The sequence below is a fragment of the Caloenas nicobarica genome, chromosome 2 (genome assembly GCF_036013445.1).
Source record: "Caloenas nicobarica isolate bCalNic1 chromosome 2, bCalNic1.hap1, whole genome shotgun sequence".
Lineage (NCBI taxonomy): Eukaryota > Metazoa > Chordata > Aves > Columbiformes > Columbidae > Caloenas > Caloenas nicobarica.
The window spans coordinates 52,343,612-52,358,300 of NC_088246.1; the positions used below are offsets into that span (position 1 = coordinate 52,343,612).

Sequence of the window (14,689 nt, forward strand, 5' to 3'; positions counted from 1 at the left end):
CATTTGTGACTCAAATGTTGTCATCACTGAAACAGAACGAGGAACTCCATGCAGCACTTATGAAAGAAGAATAATTTATCAGAACAAGCTGGGAATTTGAGTGAATATGGAAGTATTACAGTAATGAGAAACGCCACTGAACTTCAAAAAAGGGTTCTAAAAATTTCTGGCAAACCACCGTGCTGCATGTTTTAAAAGCCAAACCCCCAACATATTGTTTATCCCCACTGCTTAAACATGATGGACCAAATTCTTGAGTTGTCATCTTTTTGTTGCAAAATGGCTTTATCACTGGACTAGCAATAACTGGGTAGAGCAGAAAAATTGCTGGGTACTGTGGTTGCTACATCAGTAGCAACTGATCTTCTAGTCAGTTGACAGGATATAATAGGACATCTATGTCGTCTTATACGCAGCTCTTGGTTGGCCTCTAGAACAGGTATAAGTTACTAGAGGCTTGTAGCTGTGGTGAATTGCATTTGTGACATTACTGGTCCTAGGGATTGGAAAAGCACAAACTCAGTTTAAGATGATCTGTTACATCATTCATTGAACGCTTTCTGGGTGGCTACACTACTCTTTCTAAGCGGCCTCAGCTATTACAGTAGTGCATGCTAAGACACAGGTATGTTTGCCTTCTCTTCAGACTCCCATAAACCCATTAAGCATCGTTCGTCCCTTAGCTTCACCTGATGTTCACTCAGAAACAGAGAAGAGACCAAGCAGGTGGTAGAAACATGACCTTTCTCCATGAGGTCAAATAGCTTTATTGTGATTAAGCACTACAATACAGTATATATCCATAAAAAACTCTATAGTGTATATAAATTATTCCTTCCATTCAGTAATTATTTTTTGTTGTTGTTTTCATTTTTTTAATTTCCATTACAGCTTTGGTACAATGTGATTTTATTATATTTTTAAATACTTTTAGCTTCACAAACTCAACACAAAGTACAAAACTAATCCGAATCGGGGATATTACAATCTACACAGTGGTGTTCAGTGGTAGGAAAAAATCTTACCTCAATGAATTCATGTCACTAGCTAAGCTATAAAGGCATACCTAGCAGACATGACAAAAATATGCACCATTAACCAGCAAACATTTTTTTTTCAAAATTTATTTTATTCTTATTTTTTTACAGGTTTTTCCAGCAGCAAATCACTTGAGCAGTCAGTACTTATGTCCTCAACTGATTATCCTGTTGTGTTCCTCTTCATTTGAAGGCCATGAGTTATTTGTCAAATAATGCACCGCTATCCTCGTATATCCACGCCAAGCCACAGTGTCAGTATTTGACCTGCCACCCTGCATTGTTAATGCTCGCACAGTTTGTCCTGCAGCTGGCAGAAATAACTGGAACGTTATTGGAGGGGCAGTGTGGGGCAATCAACCGTAGGTTGTTCTGTGGGGCAGGAGGTATGACATTACAGTAGACAGGCATTCCAGTGGCTGTAAGTGTTCCTTGACCTGATTGATTAGGTAGCATGATTGGTTGTTGATATGATTGTTGCGGCAATCCTTGAGAACCCTGGGTCATTGGCACCTAGGTAGGAATACAGAAAGACATAGGGAAAAAAACCCCAGTAATTAGTACAAAAATTAAAGTAGGCCTTGAATCTTCCTTTTAGCTGAATTTGAGTAATCAACACGTTCTGCCAAAATGTATCATTTTCTCCTGCTCAGAACTGTTCTCATCCCTGAGGATTTTCATTGTTAGAAAAGGGTTAGAGAGAAATCCCTCAGCTCCTGGTTCTAGTAGGTGGCTTTGTCATGATCTAGCTGAGTATGAATTTCTGGGATAAGTGCAAACAGAAGAATCAACCCTGGCATACCTAAAAGGTCTAAACCTTTAACTTGATCATTAACCTTTAAAGCACATTTTTAGTACAGTAATTCTGAAGATGTAAGGGTAAAATTTTACCTACAAGCAATTCCCCCATTTCCATGAGGGTTGCTGTAGTGTTTTCAGAGAAGTCAAGCGAAAAGATGAATGGCTGCTCAATCAGTGCAATCTATTAATATGAATTAAATATCATTTAGTTTCTTAACTTTTCAGAAGGACCAACAGGAAACATAAGGACAGGCCACCTCGTAGGCTCTCCCAGGCCCTTAGCATATCTCACAGAATTCAGGTATAAAGTTGGGGAAATATGTCTGGGTAACTTAGGGACTTGGTAAAAATCAAGCCACTTCCCTCTACCCAAAATCCACTAAACAAAAATCTATCTGGCTACAGCTTGTTAGAGAAGACATGGTGAGATCCTTGGCAGGAGTCTCCACAGATGAGTAATTTTTAACTGGATCAGGCAAAGCCTTCAGCTTCATTACAGGAAAAAAAATCGTATGGGCAAAAGAAATAAACAATGTTCTGTCTTTTATTCTTTTTAATACATTTTCTTCACAGGAAGAAGTATAATTACTTCATCCTTTGTGACATTTTACCTGCACTGTAAGCTGTAATAAATAGTTCATTTAAATTATTTCCAATTCAGAATGAAATTTGGGAGTACTAAGAATACGTAAACAGGAAGCAAAGAAACCAATTTGACTTAGAAGTGTATTTATCAGGAGGCCTCCTGCCAGACACCATCCTAATGAAGTAATAAAGACCATTCTGTGACAGGAAAACTTAATTCAATTAAGCACTCCCCAAGAAAATCAGTCTTTCTCTATAGCTTCCAAGTACCTGATAAGACGACATGGCTGGATACTGCACCATCATGCCTTGCACCTGATTTCCCTGTTGATTATTCATCAGGTTCTGGCTTTGGGGTGGCTGCTGCATTCCCATGAGACCCTGGAACCCCTGCTGCTGGTTCGGCAGGACAGGCTGGTAACCTGGAAGAAGAAAGCCATCTTCAAATAACCTGTCAATTGCAGGGGCTAAATTAAACTTGTTCTAAGGAACAGCAAATGATGCCATCATTTCTCGCTGCATTTGTCAATAAGTTGCTCTACTTTTAGAGAAACATTACTAGAAGTAAAAATTGAAGGGGAATAAATGAACGGTGTGAGTTGAGAGCCCTGGCAGTCTAACGTGAGTGAGCATCCTCATGCTTTTCAACCCTCCAGCAAAGACCACCTTGAGGGATGCCTGGCTGCGCTGCTGGATGGTAAAGCCCCAAGCAGACACAGGGGGCTACTGGCTCCTGGCTCTTTCCCCAGAGGCAAAACTCCCAGGGCTTCGACAACACCAGTATTTAGTCTTCATAGTCTAATCTGGTAGTTTTCTTTCAGGTCATGTTTCTTATCTTACCCTCTTACCTTTCTTGTAAAGCAGCTCCCTAGGACGGTGTAAACAGAGAGGGCTTTATTTAATCAAGGAGAACATCTGTATACACACTGGCTCCTCCTTGCAAGGCTTTTTTTACGATTAAAGCATATTAGGTGTCATATTCCACCCTACTAGTTGCATATTTGGCAAAAGAGGAAAACCATAAATTAGGGAGCGTCTGGTCCTTCCCGTTGCTCGGTGCGAACACTGCAGACACACAAGTGATTGCACAGGGATGAGAAGCTGGTGCTTCTGTTTCAATCTGTGACTGGCTCTGTGTTCAAAGTCACCGAAACACTGCAGGTTTTCTGCTGGGATGGCCCCTCTAGGACTGATTGAGAAATGGGCAAAGTCTGGATGATCCGGAGGGAAAAAAAGCTGCTAAAGAGGCAGAAGCGTGGATGGGAAGTGAAGTGCGAGCGGTGTGGTGCGCTGCTCGGCAGCAATGTGATCCAACCTGAGAACGAGCCTCACCGGATGGAAGTTGGCTGGCTGAGTGATGCTACTATTTAGAGATGAAGGATTCTGCAGGAAAAGTGGGAAAGGAAATGAAGATGCAGGAATATCTTGTCCTTGGAAAAGGCAGCCAGCCACAGTCATAATAAATATATGAATAATTTGTCCTTAAGACATTCCATATCCTTTTGCACTTGTATTTTTTAACATGCAGTTATGCAGTGAACTATTAACTCCGCAGTGATCTTCTCAGAATAAGCATATTTCAGGCAAAGAAGAATTATCAGAAGCAGCAACACTGTGTTATTTTTAAATTAAAAATGTGTGTCACGTCTGCTCAATTTATATTCATGAATACAGTACATGCTTCAACATACTTCACAAATTGGAAATCATCACCTGGGTATTTCTTCATTATGTAAGAAAAATAAAGTAACCAATGTCTCTGTTTCTGCTGGTCCATTGTCAATGGATAGCTTTCCTTCAAAATATTTTCTGATGCCAGAGAAATGCCAAGTATCTCTGATCAATTTTTTGGCATTAAAGATGCCTTTCCACAGATAGGAGATTAATGTCTCTAGTCAATAGAGCAAAATAAAAAAAAATAGTTTCATGAGTGATTAACTCAGCTGGGACATAGCACCAAACATCTCCCAAATGCACCAGATTATTATACGTTCAAATTTGCTCTTTTTCTGTGCACAAACACAGTGTCAGTGTATGTTTTAGTCACAAAATTACCAACAGCAGAAGTGCTGTAACTGAGTTTACAAAAGGCTTATACAGCAATAATAAAATTGCAAGTCCTCTCCTGGTCCTGTACACCAATCATGGGGGCGGGGGGAGGGGAAGAAACAAAAAAATTAGCACTGCTATTCTGGTATTTGCAAGACTGGAAGTTTAAAGAGAGAGGAGGCAACTGACAGCAGAAGCAGCAACAGACGATTCATCTCATGTCACTTTCAGTTGTCAAAGTAAGTTCCAGAGGTTGCAATGAATGACAGATTGATGGTGGGCAAGGGACCGAGTGACATGAAGTTGGGGAGTGCAATCAGACATCAGGTCTGGGCTCAAAAAGGTAGACCCTGATGCAGTGACACAGGGTAGTGACTGCTGCTCTACCGACAGACAGACACACATCGCTGGGGCCAGGAAAGGAGAAGCTCTTCTGTTATCTCTAGCAAATAGGATTGCATTACCTTTACTTTAGTCAGACTACTGCTGGTACTCTGCTGTACATTTGAACATACAGTTGTCTCTTCACCTCAGCTTTGTGTTCCATATTCACCAAATACAACAGATTTATTGCCCAACAAGGCACGAGTATCAAACTGAAACAAAAAGTTAGGGAAATGACTAAGTGTCTACCCTTATGCTTGAACATGTAGGCATCATCACATGGGGTATTACCTCTGGCCTGAAATCCTCCTCTGTATTAACAGACAAACACTGCTTAGTACACAGCACAACCACTCCACGCTTTAGGTGCAGGAATATGAAAAGAGGACAAGTTAAGAGCTGAGGTCCACTAGGTTCTGGATTTATTATTATTTTAAGGATCTTATTACTCTTCAAGGACTTCAGCAATTTCTTCTGCCCATAGGGCATGTGCACCCCTCACACCCCTGTCCCCACATGCAGAGTCCTGCTCACACCCCTGGGTGTTGGAGAAGACCTCTTTGCTGCTCCCTCTGTGAGACCTTTACAATGCTCTGTGCACACAGAGGAGCCTCCATATGAACATTAAAAATACTTTGCATTCACTCTAACACACTTCCTGTGTGGTTAGATGGGAGCAAAGAGGTATTGAGGTAAGAACCTCATCACGTCTCCTGGAGTGTTCTTTGCCATTAAGAGAAATTAAGTCACATCATCGACCCAGAAAGAGGTACTGCAGCCTCCTGACCACTGGATCCCTTCACCGGTGGGTGGAAATGCAGATGTTTAAGAAGGTTACTGGCCTGCTCGTATCCTTGCAAAGACGCTGGCTGTTATCTCTTCTTCACTTAATATTCTTGGACTTCTTTGTAATTATTATTAGTACCCTTTGGAATATAACAAAGTTACGGATGTCAGACCTCGCTGCAGAACCCCAGTAGAGCAGGTGGTCAAAATCCAGCTTCACCTCTGAAGCTCTGCAACTTGAGTGAAGCCACTTCCCTTCACCTGAGAGGAATGTCTGACCCTTTACTATGTTGATTGCATGAAGAAAGATGTAAGTTCACCCATTCCTTTGAACATAAAAACCTGACAAGGTACAAAAATATACTGCAATAGTGCAGAGAGGGTGCAGACTATGAAAAGGTGAATTGATTTCTTTATCTACAACAAGCTATATAACCAAGAGGAAAATGCTGTGAAAAAACCAAAGAAGCCCAAGCCTGTTCTGCTAGATGCCTTCTCTTTCAGCACAAAAGCAAGGGGAAGAAATTTGCACTCCACATGGCAATCCATTTGAACAAGAGGTTGTTAATATCAGAAATCAGCTGCTCTGAATTTTCTACCTCCACAGCTCAAACTTTGCAACTCTGACTCTGCATACCATGTAACATTTGAAATGGATCCTTCGGTGTTTACTGTGTGTTGATGTCTTCACATGTTTCGTACTGGCCAGAAAAAGAATGGAGATGGGAGAATTGAGATTCTGCATAACTGATAGTCTTAATATATCAACCTTTCAGCAACATTCATGAAACTATCATTCCAGCAAATCCTTTTTTGTCTTTTTTTTTTCCCCCTCCATGAGGGCACAGACTATCAGAGATGGTTATTCTCCCAAAACTATTTATTTTGTACACGCACATCAGTTATCAATCCTTGAACTCAGCTCTGCCATGCTTTTGACATGCTTTTTTTTTTTTTTCAGTGAAATTAAAATAATCCAGTGTTCTCAAAAGGCTTAGGAATTGACTGCAGTGCACGAAAAGCCATGCATTGCTGGGCAGAGATGGATGTTTTGGAGCTACACAGGTGTCAGGAAACAAGTGAGAACAGGAATGCTTTCTGCAACCATAGTTTCCTTCATACTTGCTCTTTTGCTCATTAGCTTTCATACTACATAAAGTGTAATCCTTAAAAGCCTCTTTACTGTCCCCTGAGAACATACATACGTGGGTTATTTTCTAATGGCAGTACACATCAGATGAACCATCCTATTACTGCAAGCTCCAGGGCCTCTTTACTGCAATTATATCATCCTGCTCTATGTTATCTCTGCTACAAAGGAGGATTTTTTAAATCAAGGCAAACATGAGAGACATTGTTAAACAACCAGAGGAACAAATCGTGCACAGAATTTCAATGAATGCCTCAGAGGAAAAATGAGCCTTGTATTGCAGTTGAAATGGAAGAGGCCGTCATACCATCAAGGTAATTCTCTGAACCTTTACAGCCTGTATCACCGTGCTGACAGCGAGCTAACTTAAACATCCCAGGGGGAGAAAGACTGCATGAAAGACCCACAAATGTTTTAATTTCTTGATGAGGCTACAGATCTCAAAAGATAAAACGCAGCGGTCTTACATCTCTGCCAGTAACGTCACCCAGAGCTGTAATTAAAGAATATTTGGTGCTTTACTGGCCTCAGCATACATCCTTCATGAACAGCACGTCCATGTTTGGAGGGACTGTTTCATTGCTCATTTTAGATTAGAAGCATATATTAGCAAGATAGCTTTGTAATATGTGTATCAGAAGCTCGGGTAAAAAGTAACGAGCACTTTGCCTGACAAGCGTGGCAGTCTGGCATGAGTCCCTGAGCTGAAAATCTTAATGTACTCTTATTGTATTCTCACCACTTGAACAGAGTCCTTGCATTTAAGCCCATCCAATAAAAATGCATAAATTCACAGTGGTTTTGATGTGAAGTGATTGGAGAGCCCATCTGCTCCCTTCCTGTTTCACTCACCGTAGCGCTGGGAGCAGCTGAGCTGTCACCACCAGCAAACCCAAAATGCAGGTACCTTGGCAACACACTGCAGCGGCAAAGCCCCGAAGAAATTCAAATGGGAAACCTCAGCAGGGCTAACTGGGCTGGGTGCACAGATCTGGTGCCCTACGGCCCCAGTACAGACCAGCTCAGCCTCCGCTGTCACCAGAAGCACTGGGGAAAAGACTGAATTTGAGCTCCCAGGAAAAAGCCAAGGGGAGCAAGCACCACCTCCGGGCGCGGACACCAGGGAATACACTGTGGTGTGCTGGAAATAGCGCAACAGCAGATTCTGCACACAGTCCCGAGTGCTGTGTTCACTGCAGGGGCTCACATTTGCAGAAGACTCCCCGAAACCAATCAGGGCTGAGAAGAGAGCTACAGAAATGATCTGAGGTCAGAAAGTGCACCTCATCCTGGGAGACCTAATGAGCTCAACTCTGCTCAATTTATTCAAAAGATGAAGAGGTATCTGCTGACAGATAGTTCTTGAACAGAATAGAAAACAGTATAATAAAACTATGTGGTTGGAGGCTAAACCTAGAACTGTTCAGATTAGAAATAAAATTCAAGGTTTCAACTGACTCTATAATTAGCAAGGGGACAATTTACCCAGAGAGGAAGCACATTTGCTATCACCCAAAACCTTTAAAATGAGGATGGACAGCTTGCTAGAGGATATTCATCAGTTCAATAAGAAGTTCTGGGAATAAAGATAAGATTAGACTGTGCTCTGTGTCCAGTATTACTGAGAACATTAAATCACATGTTCAGACTTGAAATACTTATGAAAATGTTACCCAGTTATCTCTTAACACTTTTGCTGTCTTCCAAGGAAAATTACTAATCTTACGCATGTGAGACAGGAACCTTTTTCCAGTCTTTCCTCCCTTTGACCACATACTGGCAACGCGACCCAGTTTGCTCCACAAGCAGAGAGTTCACCTGTGTACGGTGGATATACTATAGGCTATTTCTGGCCTATATTAGTTTACTTTGCCCTGGCTGGAGTAGTGCTCAATAGATTTTTCTAGGCTGAAGATTATGATCGGTATCTATTTCCACAGTTTTGCTAGGCTATGTTTTTCTTTACTTTTTAAAATAAGCTATAGGTAAATTATTAAAGTGGTTGGATGAAGCTTTTACTCTATAATCATAGAAACTTACAATGCCCATGATAAGTTACTAATCAGAGAAGAAAGCAATGTTATTGTAGGACTGCAGTTCAGTCATGCACACATCAGTAAGTTGGGTAAAATTTTTGGCAAGTCATTTGCCAAAAGCTCTGAACTGGTCCATCCCAAAGTACTTGCAAAACTGGAAGGAACTAAACAAAATGCAGCAAGGAGTTTGGCAAGATCAAATGGTGTGTCTTGACTCAAAGAACCTTTTGATGTTGCCTGTAAAATACGAGGAAAGGAAGCCAGGTTGGGGAACCTTGCATTTAGGACAGTTGGCCAAGCTGTGGGAGGCACATACTAAGATCCCTCCCCAGCACAACCAAGAGCAGGAATTGGAGGTATGGCGTTTCTAGTGGTCAGAACAAAGCCCTCCCTGCTACAGGGGTCTGTCAGTCCCTCCTGCCAACGCTCCTTACCTCGCGTGAGATACTCAAGTACCGGATTGCAACCAGATGTTTCACCTCCTACGTGAACATCGTTATTGCCAGCTACAAAATCTCCAAATATACTGCTCACTCTAGAGGAGCACTGCCCCAAGGCATTGTGCTCGGACTCGGCTTCTCACGTCCACATGTTACATGTTAGATTCGGGTGGCTGCTGAGGATTTTTTTTTTTTTTTCTCATTATGTAGTTGGTCATTATCTGGCCAGTTTCACCACAAACAACGGACTAGAAGTCTCATGGAAAACATAAAATTAAGTGATAAATTCAAGCTGATTTTGACCTTAGCCTCACCCTGAAGTGTCCGCAGTTTGGAAGACTCCCACAGAAGACACACTAATGAATGTTTCCCCACTGGTGTGTCATTTTCTGTGTGAGTTCGAAGATTCAAACTGCATCTTGTGCAGCTGGAACCCAAAACACTTTTTAAAAACTTTGTACTTTGAGCTTGGATCTAAAATCCATGACATGCTGCAAACCAAATCTGCTGCAGTTGATCAATCCACTCCTACTGTGTCTGCTTTCTCTCTGCAATACACATAAAAACGTCTTGACCTAGTAAGATATTTGTGCTTTGTGTTTCACTTGAAGACATCACAGAAAATTTATGAGTGTGAACTGGATACCATGTGACCTAGAAGGACAAATACACGATAGCTTGATGCTAAAAATCCATCTCTTTCTCCTCAAAACGTAAGACCATGCAATTATTTTACTTAGTTTTCACACACATACAAGGGAAAAAACCAAGAATACCTATGTCTGAAATAAAGAAGTCTTAAGAAGCAACAGATAACGTGGAGGTCTGAGGTGGCTTATAACACACATAGAACAGCACATGTGCCAAAAACCACAACAGCACGCAGACCCCTTTCCCCATGGCACTCCACAGGCTCAGACCCTCAAAAACATGGGAAGCTTTTTAATGTAAGTTACTTACAGTCTGGCTTCCTTCATTTCATGTGAAAGCACATCCCACTCTGGCAGCACCGCTTGCAGGGGAAAGCATGGAGTATTATGCTAGTTTTGTTTTCAAAATTTAAAACTAATGACATCGATTCTTTCAAGTTGTGCAGGATCAAAACAATTTTTAGCTAAGGGCACTCCAGCTACATTCACTGAAAACACATAACACAGTAAATATATTTCTAAATTGATTACAATGACAGCGACTCGAATAATTCTCTGCAGAGCTGGGGTTATAAAACTGCAGGATTTTGAACTTAGAGGCTTGACACATAATTGCTGCCAGAATCGTAGCTCCCTGGTCCCTAAATTGGCCATGGCTCTGCCAAGAGCGCATTCATGCTTCCTGAACCTTGTCACAGATCAACAGCCACATTTGTTGGCAGACTCACAGAGAGCTACATTCAGCTGCATTAAGGAACTCAGCAAGATGTATATGCATCGGAGATATGAGCCAGTAAGATTTACTATCACAAGAGAACGAAGAAAAATCCTGGTTAGAAGACAGCTTGTCTGTCTTCCCCACCCCTCTTTCTCTCTCTGGTTTACAAAGTTATAAATCCCAGAAAATCAATAGTGCAAAAGTATCTTCATCCAGCTTCATAAGAAGAAAAAATAAAATTTGGAAGTTTGCTGCAATTTTTCACTATTTCAGAGCAATCTATTTGATGGATTTGGTAAAAACTTCTGATGAAAATAACCTGACACACAAGAGATTTTTTAATGGATAACAGCTCTGAAATTCCCTATCTGGCTTGTTCTATCCAACTGCTAGAACAGAATCTATCTTATCTAGCTAAACTGCCCCTCCTTGTCCTCTTCATTTATTCTTCTCCAAAAAACTATATAAAATCCCGGTTTGACTTGTTTTGCAACCCCAGGGGCTGGAAGAAACCCAAAGTGCAGAGCATCTGAAGCTTGGAGGGCACTTCTTGGCTGCTAACAAAATGAGAAAAAAAAATAGGGGAATAAAACAACTCCCCTAGCAATGCAAAGTCTCCCAATTCAAAAGATGTGCCAGATCAGGGCCTCGCTAATCTATTTTTGTAACTCTGCTTGCTCTATATAAACCAGAATAAGGTACATCTTTGCAAAAGCTAAGAGGGAGTGCTTGGTGCACAGCCTTTTCCTCAAGAATAGTCACTGCATAAAACAAATGGCCTCACCTGGATGGCGGAAAGGCTCCTGTTGTGGTTGTTTAGATTATGCCAATGAGAAATGATGAAAGGTAATGCTGCATATCACATGTGAGATTTAAAGCTTCCTACATGTCAAAGAAATATCCATTACATTTTCCTTTACCCTTTTTCTATGATGCCAAGTGGCAACTGCTAGAAACAAGGAATAGCATTATCTTTTAAAAACCATTTATATGCGTGTTCGCTGTCCCACGAGGCAGGGGGGGGAATGTTTTCACAAAGAGCACTGAACTGTTATTTAGAGCATTCTACTTCATCCAACCAATACCTTTAGGGCAAACGTGCAAAATCATGGATACAACGAATTTATGAATCGTTTAAAGATGCATACCCATCCCTCGGTTACTTTTCCATACCTTAGAAGAGTTGTTTTAAAACCTGGTGACCTCACTACCAAGTAAAAAGGCCCAGACAAATAAGAAGTATGATTAAATATTTTCATTAAATACCTAATGAAATCACATACTGTAACATCTTCTGAGACTAAAATTTTAATTAAGGCAGGCTAGCATTTTGGCTTTTTTTCTCCCGCCGTGTTCCAGGGGAACAGCAGGTAAGGTCAAACAAAAAGCTTATGTGATAAAATTGCGTGAGAGTGCTCCTGGGAGACCTGGCATTATTAACAGGAACATGAAGAAGGGCACAGTTGAACAGTTCAAAGATAAATGATCGCATTCAGTTTACTTTTTGCTATCAACTGGAGAACCTGAGAGAGCTGTTATTTGACAAGAAATGTATATAAACAGGCATTAAAAAGAGCTTGGATCGATATGAATATAGGAGATTCAAGGCGCAGGAAATGTTTTTCTTCGGTTTGAAATCTGGAGTTATTATTTTACTCCTCTACACAAAGGATTTCCAAATTATAGGGACAGCTTCAAGAACGACTTGCTACTAGTAAGCAGCTTGATGCTGAAAATAAACCTGTTCTTGCTGAGAACCCAAAACCATGCTATTATATGACACTTTAATCACTTATTTTATCCTCTTTTCAATGCACTGTTATGTTTTGAGACCATTTAGCACTGTTCCTGTTCTTCAAAAACTATGACAAAAATTATTTGCTCTTCTCCTCGAAGATAAATGGAGGGGCACCTCTTACAGACACGGTATGTAACTCAAAGCTTCTGTAAGATTCAGAAAGGAAAATTCTATTTTTAAGACAAAATCCTTTTATCTCACTTTGGTAAAAATATAGAGAGAACAGCCAGCTGCAAGCCAAAATAATTGCAACACAATAATGCAAGGCTCCATTACAGCAGCATAATTCCAGTAAAGCAGCTGATCCGGGATCTTGGCACTTAACCAGACTCTGGAGCCTGACTTAAATGCATTAACCCAGGCAAAGCATGTGCAGCTGTTTTGGTAATCTGAGGCTTCTGAATTTTATTGGAGATAAAAAAAAAAGAAGAAAAGAAAAAAAAAAGTCACTCAGCTAGCAAATGACACAGGTGATATATAGAGAGAGGAAGAAAGTATTTTATGCTTTCAAACTAAATTAATTCATGGAGTCACATGAACAAGCTTGAAAGCTTTGGGGAGATGGGCTTTGGAAAGCGTTTCCCGTTGGGCAGCACGACGAGCCAGAGTTTACACTGAAGCGGTGTAGCTGCCCAAAGCCAGCTGAGGTGCCCGCAGGAGGGCACTGCAGGACCTGGAAAACATTATTCTGAGAGGAGTGAAGTCTTCTCATGCCCACAGAGCTAAGCCACTGAAGGTAAGCATTGCAAGCGGGTGTGCAGTTCTGGTGGCATCAGGGAGGTCCCGAATAGCACTAGGGAAAAGCCCAGTATAAGCCTTCTGCTCTCGGCTCCTGCCCACCAATCCCGCTGACATTAACAAGAGTTAACACAGACTCATGGGCAGGCCAATAGGTCATTCTGGAGAATTTTGGGGTTGCTCTTGAGAGCTTTACTGCTTAAAGACTAAGACAGATGCAAATCTAGTCATAACCCTTACTAAGGCCATAGGCCATTATACTGCTGTAGTCTGCTACAATTCCTCTTCAAGGGATTTTTGGATAGCTAATACACAACTAAAACACCAACGTAAAAACTCATTACTGTTGACCGTGACACTCATTAGTGTTGGCATGCTGTAGGTCTTGCCTCACATCGAAAAGTGGCATCTAGAAAGATGCCCTTGCCAGCAAAGCATTATAGAAGGTCTTAATCTGGAATGACTACATAACATGATGTGCAGGATTTGGCTGAATTCAGAGACAAAGTGTCCATACGCTCTTGCAGACAAACTAAATTTTCTTTACAGCTAAGATTTACAATGAACAGTGAAGAAATAAAGCATATGAAGAAGAGTGGCTGGAAAGCTGCCTGGCAGAGAGGGCTCTGGGGGTTGTTGATTGACAGCTGGCTGAACCTGAGCCAGCAGTGTGCCCAGGTGGCCAAAAAGGCCAACAGCATCCTGGCTTGTATGAGGAATAGTGTGGCCAGCAGGACTAGAGAAGTGATCGTGTCACTCTACTAGGTACTGCTGAGGCCCCACCTCGAATACTGTGTTGGGCCCCTCATCATAAGAAGGACACTGAGGTGCTGGAGAGAGTGCAGAGGAGGGTGATGAAGCTGGTGAGGGGCCTGGAGCACAAGTCTGATGAGGAGCAGCTGAGGGAACTGGGGCTGTTTAGCCTGGAGAAAAGGAGGCTGAGGGGAGACCTTATCCTTCTCTACAACTACCTGAAAGGAGGTTGTAGCATGGAGGGTGTTGGTCTCTTCTCCGAAGTAGCAAGTCATAGGACAGGAAAAAATGGCCTCGAGTTGTGCCAGGGGAGGTTTAGATTTGATATTGGGAAAAAATTCTTCACGGAAAGGGTTGTCAGGCATTGGAACAGGCTGCCCAGGGAAGTGGTGGGGTCACCATCCCTGGAGGTGTTTAAAAGGCCTTTAGACGAGGTTCTTATGGAGATGGTTTAGTGCTAGAGTTAGGTTATGGTTGGACTCAATGATCCCGAGGGTCTCTTCCAACCAAAACGATTAGATGATTAACTGTTTTATTACTATTGTTTTCAGAAAAAAAAACCCAAAACTATGGCTTTGGCTGAAGACTGCAAGAAGAAACTGCTCTTTTCTCATCTTGCTACCCAGAAAGCTGTACTTGCAGAATTGCAAATTTAACCTTTGTTACAAAAGTATTCTTTGTTTCATGGGACTATTCTTCATGCAAAATGGTAACTTCTTGTAGTTCAGGGTGGGAATATCAATACTGAAGCTGGTACAGACTTA

The 14,689-nt window shown here is 41.5% G+C and overlaps 1 protein-coding gene across 10 annotated transcripts in view; it reads right to left on the bottom strand.

Moving 5' to 3' along the window:
* Positions 1-730: 730 nt before the first annotated feature.
* ARPP21 (cAMP regulated phosphoprotein 21) overlaps positions 731-14,689 on the bottom strand; it is a 200,030-nt gene continuing 186,071 nt past the window's right edge. For all 10 annotated transcript variants that reach the window (XM_065627569.1, XM_065627568.1, XM_065627577.1 and 7 more), the window contains 2 exons: positions 2,694-2,845; positions 731-1,550 (listed from right to left, as the gene is read on the bottom strand). In XM_065627569.1, coding sequence (XP_065483641.1) covers positions 1,293-1,550; positions 2,694-2,845 — 410 coding nt within the window. In that variant the 3' untranslated portion in view covers positions 731-1,292. The remainder of the gene's footprint in view (positions 1,551-2,693; positions 2,846-14,689) is intronic.